This window comes from Macaca nemestrina, chromosome 4 (genome assembly GCF_043159975.1).
Source record: "Macaca nemestrina isolate mMacNem1 chromosome 4, mMacNem.hap1, whole genome shotgun sequence".
NCBI lineage: Eukaryota > Metazoa > Chordata > Mammalia > Primates > Cercopithecidae > Macaca > Macaca nemestrina.
Genome location: NC_092128.1, coordinates 18,942,659 through 18,961,791, shown reverse-complemented (window position 1 = coordinate 18,961,791; position 19,133 = coordinate 18,942,659). Strand labels below are relative to the sequence as shown.

General features: G+C 44.8%; 1 protein-coding gene across 1 annotated transcript in view; it reads right to left on the bottom strand.

The window, feature by feature from the left end:
- LOC105471288 (poly(ADP-ribose) polymerase family member 12) overlaps positions 1-19,133 on the bottom strand; it is a 40,137-nt gene that overhangs the window by 8,286 nt on the left and 12,718 nt on the right. Inside the window, exons 5-8 of the mRNA XM_011723680.2 lie at positions 15,609-15,732; positions 10,423-10,618; positions 6,222-6,363; positions 2,560-2,656 (exon numbers count right to left, since the gene is read on the bottom strand). Coding sequence (XP_011721982.1) covers positions 2,560-2,656; positions 6,222-6,363; positions 10,423-10,618; positions 15,609-15,732 — 559 coding nt within the window. The remainder of the gene's footprint in view (positions 1-2,559; positions 2,657-6,221; positions 6,364-10,422; positions 10,619-15,608; positions 15,733-19,133) is intronic.

The window sequence follows — 19,133 nt, the reverse complement described above, 5'->3', positions numbered from 1 at the left end:
AGTCTGAATCACTTTTAGTTTGGACATTTGGCATCTTCTTGTGGACCCCTGAAAACTAAATTAGAATGACAACAAGAGAGATCTACTCTCAGAAAGCAGAGAGACTTTTCCAAACCTTGTCTAAGGTGGGCTTTGTATAGGAAAAGAATAAAAAATGACTTCCAGAAATAGGAGGGTCATAATCAACCAAAACTCTAAGTCCAGAATCAGTAAGAGACTGATACATTTAACTAAAATGATAAGAAATATATCTTTATGGTAAAATACTTCATAGGCAAAGTCAAAAGGCAAACAACAAACTAAGAGAAAATATTTGCCATTTACATAACAAAACGAGGGCAAATCTCCCTAATAGATAAAAGGCTCTTGATATTTAAGAAAAATATCAGAAAGTTGATAGAAAAATGAATAAAAGACCAACAGTCCACAGAAAAAGAAGCAAAAATGGCACTTACATGTTAGAAATATTCAACCTCACTCCTAAGAGAAAGCAAACTCAAGTCCACTGACCCATCTTTTACCCCTGAGAACTGCAGAAGCTCAAGAGCCTGACAACTCACTCTGAGGCATCTCATGCATCCTAGTGGGTGTGCATAATGATTCAAGCCCATGGAAAGGAACTTGGCTTACTTTCTAGGACTCTGATCTAACAGGATACCTCCAAAATTTGTGGGTTTAATTTAAAAAAAAAAAAATAGAGACAGGGTCTCACTATGTTGCCCAGGTTGGTCTCAGACTCCTGGGCTCAAGCGATCCTTCCATCTTGGCCTCCCAAAGTGCTGGGATTATAGGTGTGCACCACTGCACCAGGCCATACCTCCAAAATTCGAAACAGCACATACATCAAATGGTTCATCACGGCATTATACTTTGTAATAGCAAAAGACTGAAAACAACACAAACATCCATGAAAAGGAGACATATTAAGTAAACTATGGTACATACATATTAAGGAGAACAGGAAAGAAGAAACAGATTGAGGAAGTTAATGAACTGAAACAAAGTGATTATCAGGATCTATTTTTAAGTGAAAAAAAAAGGGTATAAAACAGTATAGATAGCATGTTCCCTTTCATGCAAGAAGAGAAGAAAATACTTCCATATGTGTGTATGCAAATGCTTATTTTTGCAAAGAGAAACATGAAAAAGAAAAACCAGAAACTAATGTTACCCACAGTGGGAACAGGGCAGAGATAACAGGGAGAACGTTACAGACTACAGAGAATACCATTTTATATAGGTTTGACTTTTAATCACGTAAAGGTTTTTTACACAGTCAAAAACAATAATAATAATTATTTTTGAGACAGGGTCTCACTCTGTCACCCAGGCTGGAGTGCAGTGGTGGGATCTCGGCACACTACAGCCTCGACCTCCCCAGGCTCAGACATCCCTCCCATCTCAGCCTCCTGAGTAGCTGGGACTACAGGAGCACAGGCTGGTCTCAAACTCATGGGCTCAAGCAATCTATCCGCCTCAGCCTCTCGAAGTGTTGGGATTACAGGTGTGAGTCACTGCACCCAACACAAAACTAAATTTTAATTTAAAAAGGAAAAAGTAAGGCACATTCCCAGGAAATTACTTTGTTAGGTCTGACTCACAAGGCAGTTTCGTGGACTGATAATACCTTTCTCCTCTATCTTGTACCAAACTCTTTTAAAAATTACCTTGCTTTACAAAAGAACCAAAAGAGACATTGTCAGTTCTCCATGAAATAGACACGAGCCAGACTTCTCAGGCCAACAGCAGGTGCAGCCAGCTACCAGCAACACTGCCTAAAATCCCAGCACTGGCTGTGGCAAGCCCAAACTGTATGGGCACTGTGGTCCCTCTCCACCATGCAAGCCACCTTCCTCCAATATGTGGCTGTGTGGTTTGGAGAACACTGACCCCTCCCTCTCAGTTCCATTCCCATCCCACCTCCCCAAGCCTAAAATAACACCAGTGGTTGAGATGGGGTCTGATCAGTGCAAAGCACAAGAATTTCCCCTCATCTGGTATAACAGGTTTCTCTCCTCCCTTCTAGGGGCTCAAAGGCCACAGGCTAACCTGGTGGCTCCTGGCAGCCATCTTGGGACTGAAAGAAACTCACCCTGATGAAGCTCGCCCATTAGTGACTGCAATATCTGTCTTTAGAGTTTTGGTATTCTGTGATATTCAAATACTGAAATACATAGGTTTTTATTGGTGTAATTCCATCATTATTTCATTATTTCAACATTAAAAAAATTCAAGTCTATGACTCAATGATTCCATGGAAAAGACCAACGGATGGGTTGGCTTCAAGTCTAGACTCGTCTTCAGAGTCCGTCTTTTCCAGGGAATCATCGCGGATCACAACAGGCAGACTTCTAATTATGCATCACAAAGCTTCAACCCACAGGGCAATTCTCACTCTGGTCCAACTAGTAGAAGACAAACGATAAGAGTGCGAGAGCACCTCGCTGTACAAGCCAATGAGTGCCCATGTGCTGTCTGAGGCAGGTTTTCTGTCGCCGCTGCAGAGCACACCCCAGCTGATTACATCCTAAGTACCAAGCCCCCTCCACTGCAACCTACCAGGTTTGCAAGGTCGTCACATCCTGGGGAGACACATATTTGGGTCTGCGGCAAACCTTTTTAGTTGTGCCATAGACCAGGTTTTTCTGAATGAATGCTGAAAAAAAACATAACCAGTGAAAAAATATATATATACATATACATACACACAGGATGGCAATGTTTTATAAACACAAATTAGACAGATTTGAAAGCTTACCCAAATGTGTAAAGCCCAGAATCAGTCTGTTAAAAATAAGGCAATTTTACACATTTCAAATATTCATAAAGAAAATAGGTATCCTTAGGAGACTGGGTTTAATGAATAGAGGAATAATTAGTAATTGACATATCAATTATACATGAGTGCTTTTAAATTGTTCCTTCCAATCTTGTTTAAACCATTATTTTGCTTGGCAATTTTTCCCAGCTTGGATATTAAAAAAAGGCCTCAGCCCAGCCTGAGACCAAACTACCACATCTTGAGTTAGTGGGACTGGAGAGTTAACGTAAGTTTTATGACTTTGTTTTAGTTAAACTATGGCAGTATTCATCAACCTTTCTAAACCAATAATATCTTTAATAAACACATTTCTTGCTTCCCCACCCTCAAGAATCCCATATTCATCCTGAGGATTTGGGGTTGGGGGAACTGGCCCCTCAAGTGGAAAAATAAATACCTAGAAGGGTTTGTCATGTCTCTGCCTGCCAAGAAAACTCTCTCAAGTCTTACTTCCTTTCTTTTTTATTTATTTTATTTTATTTTATTTTATTTTTTATTTTTATTAAAATAAAATTTTAATAAAAATTTTATTAAAATTGCTGTTGCCCAGGCTGGAGTGCAGTGGCGCGATCTCGGCTCACTGCAAGCTCCGCCTCCTGGGTTCACGCCATTCTCCTGCCTCAGCCTCCTGAGTAGCTGGGACTACAGGCGCCCGCCACCGTGCCCGGCTAATTTTTTGTATTTTTAGTAGAGACGGGGTTTCACTGTGGTCTCGATCTCCTGACCTTGTGATCCGCCCGCCTCGGCCTCCCAAAGTGCTGGGATTACAGGCTTGAGCCACCGCGCCCGGCCTTATTTTATTTTTTTAAGAGATGGGGTCTTGTGCTTTGTTGCCCAAGTAGACCTTGAACTCACCGGCTCAAGTAATCCTCCCACCTCAGCCTCCCAAGTAGCTGGAACTACAGGTGTGTGACACCATGCCCAGCTAATTTTATTTTCACTTACAAAACATTTTAATATTAAAAATTATAGATGTCCAAAATTAGCCTTACTGCACTTGAGCATAAACTGTATGGTTATCCAAGTGTGTGCCTCTTAGGTTGCAGCCGAGATGGTCACCATTCCTGGAGGGCCACCCACATTCTCATTCAGAGCCCATGATCCAGATGCAGCAACCATGACCCCTTCTGTTACCCACCACTCAGCCGCCCATCAAGACCATTCTCACTGGCATATTTAAATGGGTGTTACTGGCCTACTGGCCCTCTGCGATGAATCTTAAATGGCTTTCACTGGTGAAATTAAAAGTCAGCCAAGATATGTGGACGGGCTAAATGTGTCAGACACATTCCCTACCCTTCTACGGACACAGTAAAGTGAGGCCTTTTCCCTAACTTGCCCTTCCAGAGGATACCCTAGGCTACAGCCTGTCTTTGGGGGATTCTGTCCCGTCTGACACCACCTAACAGGATGCTAGAATTCTGCCTCTGGAATACTGCCATTTGCCTTGAGTGAATCATTTACGACAAGAGTCCCTAAAAGGGCAGAACTGAATCATCCCTAAACCTTCAGAACAACTCACTTGGGCTATTTTGTGTGTGTTTTAAGTGCACTTGCTTCCTAATGTGTGTGGCAGTCTGCTTTGAGACTTGCTTTATACTCAGTAGTGAAGTTGTAGGGGAAGAAGCCAATTCATCTCAAGCTTCTTTTGTGGATACTGTTAGAAGAAGAGCGGGAAGGAGAAGAGGGTAAAGGAGGAGGGAGAGGGGAAGAAGGGGGAGGAGGGGGAGGAGAGGGAGAAGGGGGAGAAGGGGGAGGAGAAAGAAGAAGAGGAAGAAGACGAATTGTCCCCACTCAAAGGGCTTCGGTCAGTCTGCAGGAACTATCAACTGCACGTGTGTGCTCTTTCCCATCCCTATCATGAGGTTCTGTTATGTCCCCAGGGTGTGGCCTAGGTTGGGAATGATAAAGGTGGTATCTGACATTTCTGATATATCTGTTTTGATATTTTCCAGATATTTAAAAGAAATATTCCAGACTGCTGTCAGCAGCAGTTAGATGTGTGCTTTCCACACAGTCCCGACCTCTAGGGCAGTCCTGATTTGATTAACTTCTATGTTCTCACTGTCCCCTTTCATGCACTGGTGTGTGTCAGGCTATGGAAAGCAAACCAGACCACGTGTGGCTGGCACTATCCAGCAGAGCAGAGGCAGTTCGCACTCTAGAGGAGAACTTCTCTGTAAGGGCATGTTAAGGGGGCAGTGATTTACCCTAAGCAAAACCACAAGTGCCACAAAAACAGAAGCAAAACCAAGGCCAGAAACAGACAGCCAAAGTGGTTTCAGGATAATTCACCAGACACTTTGCTATACTCCACATAGAATAAAGGTCTACAAAAATAAAGAAAACCATAACCCGTGTTTAAAGGAAGGCCCACTTACTCCCTTATAAAATGCTGAACATTCAGAAGGACTCGGAGTTTAAAATGTGAAATACAGGCAAAACAGAACTGAATAAAGCGGGACCAATACACTCATGTGGAAATGGCTTAAGAGAAACTACAGCAAAATTAAAACTGAAAAAAAATTCTCACAAATCAGCTGCTTGGAGGAACTGGCCAAAGGGTGGCCTATTTCTGTCTGTAAGGCAACCAGGAAGAAACATTTCAGCCCCAGCCTCAGGACACCATGAGTGCATGAAAATCTGCTTCCCAGGGACTTTTAATTACTCTGTGTCCTATCATCCATTAAACCCATCAATTCCAAAGTTGCCTACAGAAAAGATGGCAACAGGCTGGGCACGGTGGCTCACGCCTGAAATCCCAGCACATTGGGAAGCTGAGGGGTGTAGATCACTTGAGGACAGGAATTCAAGACCAGCCTGGCCAACATGATGAAACCCTGTCTCTACTAAAAATACAAAAAATTAGCCAGGTGTGGTGGCTCATGCCTGTAAGTACTCGGGAGGGTGAAGCACAAGAATCACTTGAACCCAGGAGGCAGAGGTTGCAGTAAGCCGAGATCACACCATTGCACTCCAGCCTGGGTGACAGAGCGAGACTCTGTCTCAAAAAAAAAGATGACAGCAGCACTGCTGCAGCAGGGAGTGAAAAGGCAGACGGAGCTCCTCGGACACCTGTCAGGGACTCAAGCTAGTCCTTGGGCACAGCAGGACAACCACCCTGCATGCATGCTGACCCTGCTTGTCCTCCACACTTGGGGCTCCTGCCCCTCCTGGGGTCCATTCTCCTCACACTCTCGATGCAGCTCTTCCTCCACTGCACAGGGCCAGTGTCATCTGTCTCCAGGTCTGTCTCCCCTTCTACACAGGCATACCTTGCTTTTCTTTCCTGTACCTACCCGGGCCCCCAGTATGTGCACATGGCTCCTCCAGGGTTAAGGTGTAGGGACAGAGCCAACACAGGTAGGCTCTGCTGGGCGAGGGCAGGGGCACAGGATACCTTTGAAATCTAACTCGTAGTTGTGCTTTCCGGCCTGGAACTTCAAGGTGGCTGCCTGGCCGTCAGACCCCGGTGTGCAGTAGGCCAGGTAGGCCTTCTCCACGTCGCTACTGCTGACAGTGGTCACAGGGTGCGCTGTGCCCTGTGATGGAAAGCCAGACACTTTATGAAGGCAAGAAACTGCGTGATGAGGAAAGACGCTGGTGGCACCCAAGCCACATTTCAGAGATGCTCACGGCGGACAGTCCTGTGGTGGGGAAGAGGGAGGCCAGGGCGCATGGTATGGCAGGAGAGAGAGGCACAGAACAGAGGCAACATGACTCTCTCCTGAAGCTGCCCTAGCAAAAAAAAGGCAGTAAATATGGGTCCTGCTGAGCAGGATGACAGGGATGGGCACAATGGAGAGGAGGGCACTCAAGTCACCTAGGACAGAGGACGCGACAGCCACTCAAATGCCAGCAGAACAGCAACAGTGACTTCTCAAGTGCTGCTTGACTGGAGAGCACAAGCCACGCTGCTCTTAGCCGTCTATTCATGTTCCAACCATCCTTTAATCAGAGCTCGGTCCTCTTCCTAGAGGTTTTGTTTTTCCGGTCCCTAGGAGCTTTCATCTATTTTTTTAATTATCCATTTCAATCCCTATTCTTCCACAATTACCTACAGGAAATCTCATAGCTTGGGATGGACTGAGTTTGAATTCTGGCTCCCAAACCTGCTGGCTCTATAACTTTGGCCAGTTATTTTAACCTCCCTGAGCCTCCGTTATCTCAAGCTTATAACATGAATAATAGTACTTAGGCCACATTCATCCCTTTACACAACAGGACCATATCATCCTCACAGGGCTGGAGAAACCATTTAAATAAGGCATGCAGAGCACTTAGCACAGTGCCCAGAACAAAACATACTCAACAAATGTTACTATTATCCTCACTGTTCTTATTAAATTTGACATTACATTGACAACTAAAATTAAAGTTATTGAACCTATAACCAACTAACTCCCTCTGTCCCTGTCAATTTTCCTGCTCCCCCTACTGCTACCATCCTAGTCCTCCTAGGTCACAAGCTTCAGGTGTTATTAACAGAATAATGAGTGAGACAAGATTCACCCATGCCTCTGGGCAACTGAGTCCAGCAATGGAGGAGGGGAACAAAGAGTACACAGATGTTTCAAAGCCTCAAGCACAAGGTCCCACACAGGTCTCACAGGTGCTCTAGATGCTGAGAGGGGTAACTAAGAATGACCAAGGAAGGGTGAGACCCAGCAAAGGTTTCTTGGAAGAAAAAGACACCTGAGTCAAGGCCCAAGCCCGAGGGATGACAATGAGTTGGCCCACGAGAACCACAAGGGGCGGGTGTTACAAGGTATAATGGTTTGCAAAGCAGCCTCCTAGTTTACAGTCTCATAGTGGTGCCTAAGTTTCTGTGAACTCTGTCCTCCTTCAAAACTAAGCCACTAAACTAGAGTCAGGGAGGAAGAGGACGTGATATAAAAATCCCTTTCTGACAACAAGGGGAAAGGAAAAGAAAACAATCCCTTCCCTTTGGGCCTGAGAAAATGAAGCTCTGAATCAGGGAAACAGAGAGGAGAAGTAGCAGTCAGATGCAGGCGTCCTGCCCCCACCCCAGGCCTCCAGTCAAAATCCCTGCAGATGAGTGGTCACAGCGGGAGGGAAGATGCAGGTGGATGAGCATAAAGCAAAAAGTAAAGTTATTTTGCCCTCAGTGGGAGGTTTGGAAGAAGAAACCAACGATGGCAGCCATATTATGTGTTAAGCTGTGAAAGGTCTGGGTTTAGCACCTGGAGGCACCAGTGAGATGTGGAAGGAATGACAGATTCCCACATGTCCTGTGGCAGGACCAGCAGGTGTCTGATTTTGACATGAAATGTTGGAGTACTTCTTGAGCTCAGACAGAAAAAACTTAGCTTTTCTGGGAATCAAGAGAAAACTGTTTTGAAGTGGTAATTAGCAGAAAACTAAAAAAGAAACCTAAATGTGGGGTTACATCAGAAACGTGTAGGAAAGGGAGGATGAGAAAAACCAGATCATCCTAGGCTGTCCAGCCTGAAGCCACCAAGCCTACACGTGTTTCTACGCCCCCACTAGCACGTGGCATATCAATAACATCCACACGGTTCGTCCCCAGAGATTCTCAAACTGCTCGCCATGAGTTTCTGCACTGCCACAAAGGAGGAGGAGCACAGGAGAGAAAGGGGCATGCTCCGTGTTGGCTGACAGGAGGAGAACGGCCCCAACCCCCAAAGCTGTGATGAGACACCACCAGGGAACCCTACTTTTGCATGGGTTGCCCATGTGTCATCTCATTCAGCAACCAGGGGTCTCCCCCAAGAAGCCGGACAGATCGCCAAACAAAATGAAAGTGATGGTCACATCTGCTAAGTGTGTTGCACCTGCCATCTGTCCCTCCATCTCAAGGAGCCGGGATTCCTGGAGCATGACAGGACAGTCATCCTCTCCCCGTCCTCTTCATGCCACCGCCTCTTCTCCTCACACTCCTGACCAAACCCAGATAGCTGATCTGGATGAGGCCCACAGGGCAGGTCAGAGAGAGTCCCAGGCCGCCCATGATGGGAGGGAGACAGGTGGGAAAGGCAGGCAGGGCAGAGCAGCAAGCAAGGAGAGCCTGGTGCCGGCAAGAGGGGAGGAGGTGAGCAGAGGGGAAGGGAAGGAATGCAAGGCAGCAAGGCCATGGCTGAGAGTGACCATCTCCAGCTGACCAACGAGACACTGTCAGCAACACCCTCCTCCTTCCATCAGCCAATGTCTATTTCCTGAGGACCGACTATGCATCATTCCACACACAGGATACAATGGGGCAAAAGAAAGACAACAGTCCCTGCCCTCATGGAGCTTACATTAGAGGATGACCAGAGGAAAAGGGCATTCTGAGTGCAGTTAAGAATAAGAAATTAAAGCTTTAATATAGCCTCTTAAAACTCAGAAGAGTGCAAAATACCTATCAATTTTCATTTTGGAGGGGGTGTTCTTTATCAATGGTGCCTTCCCTAAACTTGTACTTCTTTTGAGACGGAATCTCGCTTTTGCCCAGGCTGGAGTACAGTGGTGTGATCTCTGCTCACTGCAACCTCTCTGCCTCCCAGGTTCAAGTAATTCTCATTCATATCTCAGTTTCCCAAGTAGCTGGGACCACAGGCGTGTGTCACTACACCTGGCCAATTTTTGTATTTTTAGTAGAGACAGGGTTTTGCCATGTTGGCCAGATCACCACAAGTGATCTGCCCGTCTTGGCCTCCCAAAGTGCTGGGATTATAGGCATGAGCCACCACGCCCGGCCTAAATTTGTACTTCTATAAGTGACCAGGGGACTCCCTTTAATCTGACTCATCTACAGACACCTGCGAATAATTGACAGCAGCTAGTTTTTGTTATTTGGCTTGGATTCCAAATCTACACATGGTGTAAATCAATTTTTTTTTTTTTTTTTTTTTTTTGAGACGGAGTCTCGCTGTGTCTCCCAGGCTGGAGTGCAGTGGCGTGATCTCGGCTCACTGCAAGCTCCGCCTCCCGGGTTCACGCCATTCTCCCGCCTCAGCCTCCCAAGTAGCTGAGACTACAGGCGCCCGCCACCACGCCCGGCTAGTTTTTTGTATTTTTAGTAGAGACGGGGTTTCACCATGTTAGCCAGGATAGTCTCGATCTCCTGACCTCGTGATCCACCCGCCTCGGCCTCCCAAAGTGCTGGGATTACAGGCTTGAGCCACCGCGCCCGGCCCAATTTTCTTATATTTGCCTACCTTCTGTAAAGTTGCAGAAATGGCAGACAACCGGTTTGAAAAGCCTTTACTTCTATACCACAGCTACACAAACACACTTGCACACATAGGCACCAGCTCTGGGGTTAAGTTACCTGTTCAACAAGAGAAGCATCTTTCTATCCCATTTAATAAAACCAATGAAGAAACTTGATCTCACTACAAATTTGTCATTCAGTTCTCATGAGCCAACAGATGGAAGCTCTTCAAAGAGGAAAGCTCATACAAATAAATTCCAACTTATCTAGTTTTGCCATAACTCTCCCAAAGCAAGTGAGTCACACTGGGACGTGGGGATCCTCAGCTCTCTTAAGAATGCCCCTGGCAACAATATGGGGGCTTTTACTTGGCTCCTCTCTTATGGATCCTCAGGACAAAACACCCTCTTTCCATCACACTTACCTGTCTTCCATATTCCTGCCAAGAACCAAACTCATCACTCCAGTACCAAATCCAGTCAGTGGTGAGGATGAAGTGTGGAGGTTTGGTGACAGCGGAGGCTGTGGAGAGGCGGCGAGCCTGGGTAGCACCATAAGTCATGGCGTTAAAGTTCAGACAATCAGAGTGAAAGGTATTGGCTGACTCAGAGCACAGGATCCTACAAAAGAAAACAGCAGCACACTGAAAATCCCACCAGCCAAGCAGACACAGGTCCCTCAGCTTGAGAACATACAGCTGGGAGATGCGAATAGTAAATGTGACATGCGTATTTTTTAAAAAGTTTCCAGAGGTAGGGGAAACTGCTTTTTCAGATCAGTTTTGAGGTATAAAAATATCAAAATCAAGATAATGTGGGAGACTAGTTACAATGAAAATTCCTCTCAGTACAAAATGCAGAAGACGTTGGTGAAAACATTATTTTTTAAAATGCACTGCTGAGCTGGCAAGAAAGGGAAGTGCTTAGAAGCCAAAATTAACAATAGCTAACACATACTGTTTACTGTGTGAGCCAGACCCTGCATTAAGCACTTTACATGTATTAGGCGATGACATTTTCACAACCCTATGAGGTTGAGTGAGACTATTATCTCCACTTCACAGATGGGAAAACAGAAGCTCAGGAAGGTGAAGAAACCCATTCAAGGACAAATAGCTAATCAGCGGGTGAGCTGGGCTTTCACGTGGGCTGCACAGCCTGCACCTGAGCCACCAAGATGCGCTCCCTTTCTAAACGTAGTACTGCCTAAAGACCAAAGGAAGGTACGAAACTGGAGAGCGGAGGGGAGGGCAAGAGCCAGCAGCTATCCCAGGGCAGTGTCGATGAGTAATGACAGAGAGCCTGGGCTTTGGCCGCAAAGGGGAAACAGGAAAAAAATGTAGGATCTGAGTAAGGCAGAAGGCTGAATCTCAAAAGAGATACTTCTGCATTAAAACCAGGAACCTAAAAGATGACCCACCTTAGTCAAGGGGGACTGGAGAGGGGACTTGCCTTGCAAAGACATCTGGCAAGGAAACCTGCCTGTATTAATGTTGGTTATAGATAAAGGAGGAAAAAACTCCTCTGAGAACTCATAAACCACTCAAGCCTCACAGAAGTTTTAGGATGATTCACATTTTGTGAGAATTAGCTGCAAAGAAGATCCAGAGTAGCAGTTCTCAGAGAAGCAAACGCAAATCCCCTGTGGAGGAATTCACCTTCAACTCGGGCCTCAAAAGAATTTCCAGGCTGGGCACGGTGGCTCATGCCTGTAATCCCAGCACTTTGGACGCCGAGGTGGGTGGATCACGAGGTCAGGAGATCGAGATCATCCTGGCTAACACGATGAAACTCTGTCTCTACTAAAAATATAAAAAATTAGCCGGAAGTGGTGGCACGTGCCTCTAGTCCCAGCTACTCGGGAGGCTGAGGCAGGAAAATGGCATGAACCCAGAAGGCGGAGCCTGCAGTGAGCCAAGACCACACCACTGCGCTCCAGCGTGGGCAACAGAGCGAGACTCCATCTCAACAAAAAAAAAAGAATTTCCAAATAAATTTCCATCAAACATGAGCTCAAAATCAATCACAAAACATGGAAACAAAGACACTATGAGCAAAAGTTAGCAAAAACAAAATCAGACCACCTTGAACTAAAAACATTAGTATTCTCAGATGCAGATATACATGATGTGTTTTTTAAAAAGGAATTGAGCATCAAAAGTATGAGTTAAGAATCAAGAGACTATAAAAATTGACTGGGTAAATTTAAGGGAAAAAACCAGAACTTTTACTATTCATTATTTTTTTCTTTCTCCTCCACTCCCTCCAAAACGTTTTTCTTTTCCTTTTTTATTATTATTTTTTATTTATTTATTTTTGAGACAGAGTCTCACCCTGTCACCCAGGCTGGAGTGCAGTGGCATGATCTCAGCTCACCATGATCTCCACCTCCCAGATTCAAGCGATTCTCCTGCCTCACCTTCCCAAGGAGTAGCTGGGATTACAGGCATGCACCACCACACTCAGCTAATTTTTGTATTTTTTTAATGCAGACAGAGTTTCACCATGTTGGCCAGGCTGGTCTCAAACTCCTGGCCTCAAGCCATCCACCCTCCTCAGCCTCCCAAAGTGTTGGGATTACAGGCGTTAGCCACTGCTCCCAGGCTTAGAAATTTTAATTGAAATTTTAAAATCATACTTCGATGGGACACACTGCATCTCAGAAGAGGCTGAACTAATGAACTGACAGCCTGAGGGGAAGAAATGTGGCAGAATTTAGAAAGAGAATAAAAGAGAAGTTAGAAGACATAAAAGATGAAGTGAGAAGACCTCACCATATATCTAATGAGAATTCCAGAGAAGGAATACTTAAGGAGATCATGGCTGAAGAAATCAGAAAGCACAGCAAAATATGAGTAGCATAAATTTTTTTAAATCCACATACAGATCTTAGTGAAACTGCACAGCAACAAAGAATGACAAGATATTAAAAGCAGCCACAAAGAAAAAATAGACTACCTACTATACTGGATTGAATTGTGTCCCCAAGAAGGTATGGTGAAGGTCTAACCCCTGGTATCTGTGAATGTGATCTTATTTGGAAATAGGGTCTTGGTAGATATAATCAAGTTAAGATGAGGTCATATTGGATTCGGGTGGGCCTTAATCCAAAACTGATGTCCTTTTAAGACGAGGGAAATTTGAACACAGACACGTGGGAAAAATGCCTGTGACAATGGAGACCAAGATTGGAGTGATGCGTCTACAAGCCAAGGCATGCCAAGGATTTCGAAGCATCAGAATCCTGGAGGAGGCAAGAAAGGATCCTCCTGTAAAGCCTTCAGACAGAGGTGTTAGCCCTGCTAACACCTTCAGTTTGGACTTCCAGCCTCCAGTACTGTGAGAAAACAAATTTCTGTTGTTTGAAGCCATCAAGTTCATGATAATTTGTTACAGCAGCCCTAAGAAGTGAACTAATACCACCGCAATTTAGGCTGATAGCTAACTTCTAAGTAGAAGAAATGGAATCCAGACAACAATGAAATTGTCTTTGAAGAGTTGAGGGAAAATACCCAGTAAAACTATCTTTCAAGAACGAGAAGGGAATAAAAACTCTTTCAGACTAACAAAATACACAATTACCTCCAGACTCTCACTAAAGCAACCTCCAACAGAAAAACTTAAAGAAGGAAAATGATAAACAAGGAAAAGTGTGAGCAAAGGAATAGTGAGTAAGAAACAAAATGATAATTGTGTAAACTTAAACAAATACTGCCTAAAACAATACGAATTTCTAACCTCTGGGATTAAAAATATTACAGCAGCAACACATACAGTGCATTTTTTTTTTTTTTAAATAGAGACAAGATCTAGCTCTGTCACCCAGACTGGAGTGTCATGACACAATCATAGCTCACTGCAGCCTCAAACTCCTGGGCTCAAATGGTGCTCCCTCTGCAGCTTCCTGAGTAGCTGGGACTACAGGCATGCGCCACCAGGCTCAGTCAATTTTTTAAAAAAAATTTTGTAGAGACAGGGTCTCTTTATGTTGCCCAAGCTAGTCGTATATTCCTAGCCTCTAGCAATCCTCCCACTTCAGCCTCCCAAAGCACTGGGATAACAGGTGTGAGCTGCTGTGCTCAACCCACAACTTATGTGCCTGACACTGTTCTGAGTGTTTTATGTATATTAACTCATTTAATTCTCAAAATAACCTTATGATGTAGAAACTATTATTTTGTCTACTTAACATGTAGTAAAACTGAGGTAAAATGAGATTAAGTAATCTGGCCAAATTTACATAATTAGTAAATAAGTTTGAATGAAACTAGTCAGAATTTCATTCCAAAGTTCTTTCATTGTTTGACAGAATGAGAAAAGGCACTGCTTGGCTTAAGCTCAGCTAAAAGTCTGTTAAGATAAAGAGTCTGTTTAGATTTCCAGGGCAGCCACTGAAAAAATAAAAATTCAGTCTATAACGTCCAAACTAGTAAAGGTAGAAAACCAAATGAGGAAAACAAATCTAAGAGAAGATCAGAAAGAGAAAAGAAATATACAAAAAGCAGGTCACAGTGACAATTATAATGAGTGGCAGAAATAAATCCAGATCCACATGTAATTGGCCATTTGTGCTTCCTCTGCCAGGAAGTGTCTGACCTTGCAGTCTGCTCATTTGGAGGGTAGAGAATTTGAGTGAAAGAGGCCAGACACAACAGTACATACCGTGCGGTTCTATTTATATGAGGTTCAAGAACAGGCAAGACAGAGATCTATGGTGACAGAGGTCAGAACAGTGGTGAATGATGGGAGTGGGCACTGACTAGAAGGAGATGGGGTGAGGAAAACGATCCGTATCTCAATCAGAATGCTGGCTACACAAGCGTATGCATTTGTCAAAACTCAATGAACTGTATGCTTAAAATCTGGGCTCTTCGCTGTGTGTAAGTTTTGCCTCAAAAAGAAAGACTGCGGTGGTATGTGAGCCGTTTAATTCTCCTAACAGGAGTAATTGGTTTCACATACTTTACCAATAGCAATTTGCACATAATTGCACTCTAAGTGGAAATTTATTTTATACACTCAAAAAGTAGGCTCAAATTCTCTTCTTGGCAACATATTTCAGCAAGTTCAATGCAAAATATGTTAAGTATTTGCAAAGAAGCCTATCCAGGAATTCCCTGTTTACTCTGAATTGACTGAGGGAAAATACTAGGACATGCTTGGGAAAAAAAAAGTTAAAGATTAAACCATAAACAGCAGTTCAGCGGTATGGCTGTATAGGCCAAAGGCTAAAATTTCACAAACAGAAATAATCACCTCTCGCTTTTCTGTAATAATGAATATAGATGTACACGATCAATCCCAGCACCAAATAATTGAGAACTTAATACTTGGTCTTGGTAGCATCTTCTCCTTTCCCCATTGCTCCTGTCTGAAAGGAGAGGGAGGTGGGAGAACAAAGCCACTAAACTGCCAGTACGAACGCTGACGTCCAATTCCAGCCCAGCTTCTACCTCCAGACTAGGCTGCTCAGAGAGAGGGAGAGAGTGTGTTTGACAGCCACACATGCGCGCAAGGGTTATCAAAACTAAACACTGCTGTTTAAGCTAAACTTCCTTCACCGCACACAGAAGCCCAGGCACAAAACAGAGATAAGAGACATATTTCCTACCTTTCTATTTTGGGATTGCAATATGCCTCTTCGATAAGTTCCATTTTGTCCAAATCCTTCCATTTGCCTCTATCCAAGAATTGCCATCGATACGGCAAATGGAAATGAACTCTATGGCACTTATCTGAAATAAAAACATAAAGGAGTAAGATAGCTTGGCGATACGCAGCATGCCCTAGCCTTGTGGTTGTCAACAGGTGTGGTGCTGCCCGCTGACCTGGGAACATTCTGAAAATGTGTGGTGGAGTCTGTTTTTTCAGTGCAGGCGTGCCTGAGCATTTAGATATGGAAACACTTTTTGTATTTTATTATATACATTACTATGATTTAAATGTCCCTTCTAAAACTCACGTTACAACTTAATCGCCAATGTGATAGTATTGAGCAGTAAGGCCTTTAAGAGGTAACTGGGTCATAGATGAATGGATTAATGGGTGTATGGGTTATCATGAGAGTGGAACTGCTGGCTTTATAAGAGGAAGCGAGACCTGAGCTAGCATGGTCAGCCCCCTTGCCATGTGATGCCCTGCAGCACCTCAGGACTCTGCAGTCCCCACCAGCAAGAAGGCACTCCTCAGATACAGGCCCTTGACCCTGGATTTCTCAGCCTCCATAAAGGTAAGACATAAATTCCTTTTCTTTATAAATTATCCAGTTTCAGGTATTCTGTTATAAGCAACAGAAAATGAACTAAGACATACATCTTCCTTCTTTATGTCTCACTTTTTAACAGGACCTTACTATATTTTTATTCTTTTTTTGGTGACAGGGTCTCACTCTGTCACCCAGGCTCAGGTGCAGTAGCACAATCACGGCTCACTGCAGCCTCAACCTCCCAGGCTCAGGTGATCCTCCCATCTCAGCCTCCTGAGTAACTGGGATTACAGGTATGCACCACCACACAGCTAATTTTTGTATTTTTTGTAGAGACAAGGTTTCACCATGTTGGCCAGGCTAGTCTCGAACTTCTGGCCTCAAGTGATCCACCCATTTTGGCCTCCCTAAGTGTTGGGATTACAAGCGTGAGCCACCACACCTAGCAATTTTTTAGAAATATGTATGTTGATGGTTTATATCATCTATGAATTTTATTTTTATTTATTTATTTTTTTGAGATGGAGTCCCGCTCTGTTGCCCGGGCTGGAGTGCAGTGGCCAGATCTCAGCTCACTGCAAGCTCCGCCTCCCGGGTTTATGCCATTCTCCTGCCTCAGCCTCCCGAGTAGCTGGGACTACAGGCGCCTGTCACCTCGCCCGGCTAGTTTTTTTGTATTTTTTAGTAGAGACGGGGTTTCACCATGTTAGCCAGGATGGTCTCGATCTCCTGACCTCGTGATCCGCCCGTCTCAGGCTCCCAAAGTGCTGGGATTACAGGCTTGAGCCACCGCGCCTGGCCTATGAATTTTATTTAATGAGAGTAAGAAGCTGATCATGAGGTCAAAGGTCTCATCACTGCAGGGGGCAGTCTGACTCCTCAATATCACTCTCCACGTGGCAGGTGGATGGGCAGATTTCACAGCAAAGATGGAGCCAGATTCATCTCTACCAGAAATCCAACCCAACCCAATACGTGCAACTGAAGGGAGGTCAGCGGCATGGTTACAGGCTCCTTGCTTCTTCTGGCTAACAACATGCTCACTCCTTCCTTGACACACTCCCACCAACATCCACACAACGGCCCAGACCTATGGGTTCCAGTGAGCTACTCCCCTCACCAACCCCATGTTCCTCTTGGGCAGCCAGATACTCACTTCTCTCATCACTACAAGCACACGCTGCCTGCCCTGCCTTTGCTGGTGCCTGCCACCACCTGGAATGCCACCCACACCCTCTCCCTACCTGTCAACAGCCTATGTGAGGTTCGGCTACATCCACACAGAGGAGTGTCAGGAGAGGACAGGGAGAAAGGAGAGAAAAAGAATGAGATGCTCTTTGCACTGTGACATGCAGCTGGCTACCTCCAAGATATCTGCTCTAAGGCAGAAAGAGAACAAGGTACAGAATGCCTCTATTTGGTTGAAAAATAGAAAAAAAATAAGATTAGGGATATTCTGACTAAACACACACATATGCACAAATTATTTCTTGCAGAGGGAACTTGGTAGCTGGAGACAAAGTTATGAGCAAAGACTTCTGTCATTTTGGCATGTTTTGAACTTTGAACCACAAGAAGATATAATACATTCCAAAAATTACACATCTAATTAAGTGAAAAAGGTAGAAAGCCATGATAGCGTGCATGTGTAAGAAGGAAACTGAACAGACACATACCCTTGTACATGTATAAAGTCTCGATGGGAGGATATTCAAGGAATGGATAATTACAGCTGTTTCTTGGAGGGAACTTGAGTTCTGGAGAAAACTGGTGTGGGGGGACTTATTTCTTACTGAGTGTCCTTTGTACATTTTTAATTCGTATTTCAAAATAATAATGAAACTACCTAATTTGATACTTGAAAAAAATTAAAATTTTCTAAAATCATGTGCATTCTTTCAGGCACATCTCAATGCCACTTCTTTCCCAGGCTCTGCAAAAGCACCACAGTGGGGGAAGTACCACGGAGGAGGGTGGGAGGGTGCCTGGGCTTGTCACAGACCAGGTACTGGGCCGAGCAGACAGGGCAGAAGAGAGTGCCAGGCTGAGAGGACTGAGGGAACAGGGTGGGGACACCCAAGCAAGGAAACTCCTCTGAGTTCAACAAGGCTGGACACAGCCACACCAGGGACTAACTTGTCCAGTTTGAACATGGACATCTCACTAGGTCAGAGAACCTCTTGGACTCTCTCAACCAGGTGTGTATACAACAGATAATTAAGGGGCTGGGCCACGGAAGATAAAAATAGATATGGTCCAAGGTCATGACCAACAAGTTCCTGTTCCCTCCCTGAAAGGCACTAGAGGAAATGATCAGCAATGAGAGCAGAAGGTCTCCCCAGGGCATCCCAGTATTCAAATGCTTTAACTACCCAGACACAAGTGTACTATGGACAGCCTGAGACAGGCTCTCCCTGCAAGCAGGCACATCCTGGGGAAGGTGCGCTCCATAGGGCCCTCCAGGCTGATGCTTCCTCAGGAAGGACATGGGGGCCAGGGGAAGGCACTACAGTCAAAGAGCAAGCCTGAGGCTTCCGTTCTGAATCAAAGTTGAGCTACAGACCACACTGTTCACAGCTGGAAGGTGCCCAGGACAGGAGGCACCACGTAAGGCACTGCAGCCACAGCAGCTGGTGAGAGCCTAGTCCCAGCACAGCGGTAGAGACATAAGGTCCCTTCCCTTGTCCTGGTCTTCCTGTACCCTTTCTCAACCTCTTTTCCCTACTTCTAAAGTTCCCTACCTCACTTTGGCATTCCAGGGGCTTTCTAGGAGGTGAGTCATAGAAATCAAATCAATTTGGCAGACAAAATACCATATCCACCCCAGCAATTCCTCCCTATAGTCCTTGAAATAACAGGCCAGAGAGAAGAATAAATCCAAAAGCACTGGAAAACAATAAAAAATACCACCAAAAGACCAGAATTATTCAA